The sequence below is a fragment of the Hibiscus syriacus genome, unplaced genomic scaffold (genome assembly GCF_006381635.1).
Source record: "Hibiscus syriacus cultivar Baekdansim isolate YM2019G1 unplaced genomic scaffold, ASM638163v2 tig00005929_pilon, whole genome shotgun sequence".
Taxonomy (NCBI): domain Eukaryota; kingdom Viridiplantae; phylum Streptophyta; class Magnoliopsida; order Malvales; family Malvaceae; genus Hibiscus; species Hibiscus syriacus.
In genome coordinates, this window is record NW_024062071.1 from 873,678 (window position 1) to 881,418 (window position 7,741).

At 34.5% G+C, this 7,741-nt stretch overlaps 1 protein-coding gene across 1 annotated transcript in view; it reads right to left on the minus strand.

The window, feature by feature from the left end:
• The window catches only part of LOC120200075, an 11,965-nt gene extending 5,141 nt beyond the window's left edge, over positions 1 to 6,824 (minus strand). Inside the window, exons 1-6 of the mRNA XM_039201001.1 lie at positions 6,667 to 6,824; positions 6,340 to 6,435; positions 2,473 to 2,599; positions 2,354 to 2,372; positions 1,423 to 1,649; positions 391 to 1,308 (exon numbers count right to left, since the gene is read on the minus strand). Coding sequence (XP_039056932.1) covers positions 391 to 1,308; positions 1,423 to 1,649; positions 2,354 to 2,372; positions 2,473 to 2,599; positions 6,340 to 6,435; positions 6,667 to 6,824 — 1,545 coding nt within the window. The remainder of the gene's footprint in view (positions 1 to 390; positions 1,309 to 1,422; positions 1,650 to 2,353; positions 2,373 to 2,472; positions 2,600 to 6,339; positions 6,436 to 6,666) is intronic.
• Between the last annotated feature and the right edge of the window lie 917 nt (positions 6,825 to 7,741).

Consider the following 7,741-nt stretch of genomic DNA (forward strand, 5'->3'; position numbering starts at 1 on the left):
AACCAAGTGTAAGTATCAATAGTGTTCCCTATGAGATGGCTAAATGGCATGAAAATGACATTAGAGAACCTCATGAAACAAATATCAAGTTCAGCAAATCCAATCCTAATTATATACTACCCCCAACACACAAAACGCATTCCTGGCTCCGCAACTACAAAAGCCCTTTTTTCTTTTTCAATTTCAGTCGAGTTGACACATGTAAGAGGAGATAAAACGATCATCAACAAGTACATGTCATATAGAAAGGTGCGCCCATGAATTTTAAGTTCCAACATATGTAAAATGCAGGCTTGAAGATTATTCCAACGGAATGATATAAATTGCCATTAACCTGATTATTAAATGCCAAACAATAATATGGGAAAAATAAAAAAAAAGTATCCTTACTTCCCAGGAGAGCGCATGCGGTCTTCTGTGGTCACTCTTTAAAGTAATTGTCACACCATCAACCGATTGAAAAGAGGACCTTTTCACATTCTCAAACTCTTCCACTCTAGTAGTTAATTCTTTGAAGTCAGAAGCAGCCTCTTCAAGAACAAGAATGGCCTCTTTCATCTGCTCCACATCACATTCTAGTTCACAAAGAAGATAAAGTTCATCCACAGCCCTATTAAGATTCTCAAATAGGAAACACCAAAGCCGTTCCCTAAACCTTTCTTTGCTTTCTCCGGTATCAACTTCTCCGAGAGAAGTTATAAGTTGAGCTTTTGACAGATCAGGTTTTCTACCATCTTCTATACGATCTGCAACTGATTCTCTCAAAGTTTCGGGTCCACTGTTCTCAAGGGGAAGTGACACTGCATCCGGTGAAACCATCTCAATGCTTGAATCACTATCTACAGTAGGTACTTCAGGTCTAACTGCTGTTCCAGAGGCTTGAGGAGATAGAAGGCGACAATCTACTTGATTATTCCCAATTGATTTGATGTGTCCAGTATGTATTTCCTTAAAACCGTCATCCGTAGAAATTATTTTTTCATTGTCAATCTCTGGTCCCACAACTTCTGAAGATACTTCATTGATCTCTTTACATGTTTCTTCCATTATTTCATCCTTAGGAGTCAATGAAGATACCTCACAAGAATGAACATCTTCATCCATGGATGCTTCTACTGTGTTTTCTTGGAGGTTGGTACATGAAATTGAATTACTAGTGTTTTCATTCTTCGAACAACCTGGCACATTATCATATCCCATATCACCGAACCTGATTTCCGCTCCAACATTTTTTACTTGGTGTGCTACCAGCACATCGTCTTCTAAATCACCCCACTTGATTTTGTGAACTGTATGGGGTTTATCCTTCTATAGAATTTTTGGGTTATCTGCGCAGCTACCGTTAGAATTGTCGACAAAAGAAGAGGGGGGTGAGGAGCCTTCACAATTTTGCTTAAGAACACATTTATCAAGATAATGAACGTTCTTTTCATCTTCATTTGATGCAGTGGTTGACTTTGCAAGACCAGCCAGGCTATTCACATCTGAATTTCCCGTAGATGATTGAAGCAATGATCTATATTTTCCTTGCACAGCTCCACCCTTCTTGGTCAACAACTGCTGATCTCTCGTCAAATTATTGCCAATTTTGGCTGAGAATCCCCCAGCCCAATTTTGCGCGGAAATCTTCGAGCAGCTTCTGTGTGCTTCTGAGAAGTAAAAAAAATCACTAATAAATAACAACATTTCGTAGTCTTAGGAGACACATTTAGAATACTAAGGTAGCTCTCTAAAAATGCTTCTGTTAGCTGATCTACAAGCAAATCGAGAAGGAAGATGGATCATCTCCTTATGCCAGAAATACCGATAACATAAAACTGAAAGTTTAACTTCAAGAATAAACTTAAGCAAAACAAAGCCTCGGGTTGCAATGAAAGGCTCAACATGGGCAAGACAAGATTAATACCTTGTTCAAGCAATGTTTACAAACTTTACTAGTGAATAATAGTAGAAAATTTTAAGTCCAAGACTCCTGCTCTATTTTTTATCATAATCATTCATCCATATATTGTTGGAATTATTCTTCATTAAAATCATATGAAAACTTTTGGAACATATTTCTCTCAATCTTATCTGATAGACCCAAATAATTTGACAATCAAACAATTTGATTGTCGAAGCTACATAAAGGGCATTTCACTCATGATGTAACCTTATAATCAATCTTAACTCAGAAATCACCATAAATATGCATTTAAATAAATTACATAGCATACTGTTTGGATGCTGAGAAAAAGTACATCAATTCAAAACTAATATTCATTCCATTCTGAAATCAAAATCAGAAAGCATAGCTCAAACAGGCAGCAGCAATAAAAATAAAGTCAAATCATGAAACGAAGAGACAAAATACTCCCATTTCCCCAGTTTTCCTAGTAACCAAACAAATAAGAAACTCAAAATGGCAAGAAAAGCACCAAATTATGACAATGTGAAAGGGGTTTTAATAATATTGGCTTGAGAAAAGAACACCTTCTTCACTTCAAACCATCCTGAGCCTTGATCATCCACTGATCCTCCATTGTTCTCCATCATCCTCCATTGTTCTCCATCATCCCCAAGCAATAAAAAAACCAACAGTACCCTCTGAAAATAAGAACTTAACAACAAAAGGAATATAATTGATCATCAAAAACCCCTAGTGTTACAGAAGGTGGGAAAGTAGAAAAAAAAATCTTCTGATTTTTACAGAAAAAAAAATGTAAACTTTGTTAAACAAAAACAATCAAAATGATCAAAATAAAATTGAGCAAACTAACAAATTTTAAAAAAAAAAACAAAAACAGTGAGTGATAGAACCGATCGGCAGAAAAAGGGAAGTGAACGTAAACTGTGAATCGAAAGAAATCGCGACAAAAGATTTTATATTTTTGAAGGAAATGGGGATTATTCAAGTTTTTTTTCGAGGAGGAACACAGGATGAGAGAAGCTAGAAGAAATAGTTCTTATTATTGGAAGATCACTTTTTTTCCCCTTTCCATGGCCGAGACCGCGCGACGAGCCGAGTTGTAACTGGCTTTTTTTTTAAGGGAATGTATATTTAGCTGAACCTATTCGCACATGTAACGGAGTTAAGGATAGATAGGATAGTGACTGACATAACATCAAGCTGAGAACAATTTTTGTAAAAAATTTCTGGCAGTCAGAATTATAAATTATTCATTGTGGGACTCGATCTTACAATCACAGAGTTAAAAGCCTTGCGCTCTTACCAACTGAACTGGACGGACAATTCATATGAGATATTATTTATTAATTTTATTGATTATTAAAGTTATAAACGATCATTTAATTATAAAATATTGTTATGTTGAGTTTATCGGATATTAAAAGTTATAAAATAGTCACATAATTATTCTTATATTTTAAACTCATCTTTTTCGTTAGAAGATTAACGGTATTCTAAATTGAACGTTAACATATTAACTATGATATGATAAAATATGATTCATAATCTCAAATGACTATCATATCTCAATCATCATATTAACGTTCAGTTCTGACGACCAATAATTTTTTTCACGAAAAATGAGGAGTTCATAATATAATAAACATTCAAGTGATCATTTTGTAACTTTTAATATTCGGGTGACTCAACAAAAGAACACGTTATAGTTAGATAATTATTTTATAACTTTTAATAATCGATGGTCGTAATAAAGTCGTACCCTATAATCAGAAGATCATATGTACACTTTACCCATTTTTTCAATCCAACTCAATTTATTTTTTATTAAACTAAATGATTATAAAATAATATTTATTTAAAAAGTAATAGTTTATTAATAAATTTTAAACATTTGTATAAACATCGTATTCTAAATCAAAATAAAAGTAAAAGTAATTTTTTAATTGTTGAGATTATTTGATTTTTAATTTAATCTAAAAAGATTTATATAAACATTTGTATATATGTATAAATATTGTATTTTAATATCATCATTTGATTTTCTCTCATTTAATGATTTTAAAAAGATATATATTTTTTTTAGTTTTACACTATATAATTGGATTTTAATTCACATACACATACACACAATATATGGGATATGATATTGTTACGCAATATAAAACACTTTAGTTTTAGATATGATATTGTTATATAATATAAAACTCTTTAGTTTTATATAAATTTAAGATCGTTGAATGAGTGAAAATAGATGGCTGTGATTAAAAGTAGGAAATGTGAAGATATTTACTAGGAAAAAAACAATGCGTTTATCTCAGTCATTTATTTTCATTCATCCAACGGTCCTAAATCTATGTAAAACTAAAGAGTTTTACATTGTGTAAGTGAATTATATATATATATATATATATGGACAGACGCATGATTTTAAGTTAGAGGAGGCGAACTTAAACTTATAAAATTTCAAAGGACGAATAAAATTTTAGGGTGCAAAAACAGATTTTCAGTAAAAAAAATCTAAAATATATGATAATTTTATATTTTTAGGGGGCGACCTCACACCTAGGTTCATCCCTATATATTTAACTCACCCAATGTAAAACTTCTTAGTTTCACACAGATTAAGACGGTTTGATGGGTGAAAATAGATGGTTGAGATTGATTTTTTTTCCAGTTAATATTTTCTCATTTCCTACTGTTAATCTCAATCTGTTAACTATTTGTTTTCAATCATCCAACAGTTTTAAATATATGTAAAACTAAAAGAATTTTACATTGTATAATATGATTATATATATATATAATAATTCAATCATAACTCGACCGTACCATGCATACATATATTACCTATCACCAAGAACAGTAAAAAAGAAGTGTTGCTTTTGGCCTAATTATGAAAATGTGTTTGGAATCGTTTAAGGAGGCGATGGACAATTCATTAAATGGAAAATGATAAGAGAAATTAAAAAGAAGTATGATAAAAGCAAAGGCAAAAGTAGAAGAAAAGGAAACACCCACAATTATTTATAATCCATGTTATTCAACTTATGCTACCTACTGCCGGCCTTTGCATCAATAATAGGTATTCAATTTACATGATTGATTAATACGGGCCAGACAATTCTTTTAATTTATTTTACTTTATTCATAATATTAATATTCAAATTTAAAATTAAATGTTATATACTATTAAATCAAACACATTTTGTATTAAGCATTGTAATACCTGAAATATGGGTTAGTAGTTTAGGTCAACCCGAGACCTTTACGTCAAGCCAATTAGACTTCCCAAATAGTTGGACCAAGTTATATAAATGTTGGGCCTGAGGTAGGCCCAAGAGTTAAAGCTAAGAGATAGTTTTAAAGTGAGCTAATAGGTGAAGGACCTAAAGTGTAATTTACCTATTTTGTTGAAGCTGAAAACTTTCCCCTCTTTTTATATCATTTCACGTAATCAAACTCCCCATAATATCTCACCAATTCTTCTTCTTCTTCTTCATTCCATTAGTTTCAATTTCTTCTTCCTTTCAAGAGTTAAGTTTCAAGCATTCCAATCTTAGATTTATTTAGCAAAAATAAGAATGTTTTTCTCCATCCTTCAAGCTTTGTTTCAAGCACCATTTTGTGAGTTTAGAATTAGTTTTCAAAATAGTTTTTTCTTGAAGGTAGGGTGAATCCTAGTTGATTCAAGAGGTGTTTCAGCAGCCAAGGCAATAAGGTAACACACTTATAGATTTCTCATACCAAGTGTAGATCATGGAAAGTTAAGATGTGTTAGAAAGTTAAGTTTAAAGCATGTTTAGTAATTTCCATGGTAGATTGTTCATTTGATGTTATAAGCATGTTAATAAGCCTCTATTATGACCCCTGTTGATTAAATAAAACTTTAAGCATGCTTGGATACCTCACTAAGGTCTTTGAGATTGAGAAATATAGTTTTTTCGTACTTGTTTTATGACTTCTGTAGGTACAGTGTCAATACTATAGGGATAATATCTATACTTGTTGTAGATACTCGATTTGTCCGGGGTCTTATTCTAAGTTAATTCGAATTTATTATTATTAATATTGTTATAAGTAATTATTAATATATATATATATATATGTATTAAGTAATTAAATAAATAAATAATTAAAATGCACTAATATTATCATTAATGGTACAGGCCTACATCAACTTAAAACAAGCTGGACCAGACAGGCCCAATTGCAAAACTAAACCCATTAGGGTTTCTACTGAAGAAGCTCATAGCGCCACCTTGTCTGAACCGCACGATCTGAGGCTCTCATCTAACGGTTGGAAATGAATGGTGAGTGATTTAGGGTTTTTTGCCCTATGTCTAGCGCCGCAGCAGGAAGGCCGTTGGATCTGGCTCCACGATCCAACGGTTCCCAGCCCCCTGTGATTCCCGAGCCGACTGCAGACTCACGTGAAGCCACCACCGCATTTCCAGATAGCGCACGACCAACCGAGCAATGGCTCAGCTACCCACAGCTGCCGCCCGTGATCTGCTCTCGCCAGTGCCCTGCGAACACACGAAACAAGAAGCAGAACAGAAGGCACAAAAAACAGAAAGAAAAAATCAACTAGAAATAGCAGTGAAAATGAAACCAGAGGGGGGGATTTTGGGGTCCTGGGAGTTATCAGTCATCACCCAAGCAAAAAAAAAAAGGGGCTCAACCCATCAGCTATTATCGAAGAAAAAAAGCACAAAACCAAAAAACATAATTACCAAACCAGGGATCATCGAGAGAACCAGTCATCACGAAGGAGAGAACCAACCATCAAAAGGACCACGAAACAGGAGAAATCCAGAACCAGAGTCGGAAAACCCATTAGCATATCAGTCAACAAAAGACGAAGCAAACAAAAAAAAACCTTCACCTTCCTTAGTCGAAGAGCAGACGTCGCCATCGCCTAAGCCCGAGCCACGTTGGGTCGTCAAGGGTTTGTAGGGTATGTAGGGTATGTAGGGTTTTGTTTTCGTGTTTATTCGTGGGTCGTAGGTCTCTAAAAGGCTAGATCTAGTTGGGGTTTCTGAGTCAGGACATGGGGGTTCTCGTCGGAGTATTTAAGTGGTGGAGGCCTGGGTTTTAAGTAAATAGACGAGTGAGAAAGGGGAAACCCACGGTTGTCGTGTGGTGTGGCAGTGAGGTTAGGGTTGTTTTTACCCCTTTTGGTTTTGGGTTTGGTCGGCAAAGGGTCAGGTGACGTCTAGGCTCCTCATCGGAGCCCTTAGGCGGCGGAGGCCACGGCGGTTGGGGGCTTCGGTGAGGGTTGAAGAAGAAGAGGAAAGAGGTTGAGAGAAAACGGGGTGAGGTTTCAGCTGTTTAGAGATAGGATGAATGAGGATTAGGGTTAAAACTTACCCTTTGTTTCCATATATCCAAAACGCCAAAACGGCGTCGTTCGTGTAGTTCCAAAACGGCAGCGCATTGAGTCTGGGAGTGATACGCCGCGTTTTAGGATAGTTGGGTTAATCTGGTACGAGATCCTTCAGTTTTGAAACTGTTTTGTTTTGGTCCTTGAATGTAATCTGTTTATTAGTAACTTAGTCTTCTTATTTTTCGAGCATTCTGTTTTGGTCCTAAATTTCTGTGTTTGTATTTTGGTCTGTGTATTGTAAACATGTTATGTTTTAGTCCTCAGCCTATGTTATTTTCCCTTTTTAGTTGTTTTCACATTTAGCTTATAATTTCTGGTATTTGGTAGTTCAATCCTAGTTGTTTTGATTAATTTACTGATCAGTTTGTATTTGGTTGCCTAGCTTTAGTGTTTGTCATTTTAGTCCTATATGGTAGCATTAAATTTAGAATTGGGTTTTTAGCGGT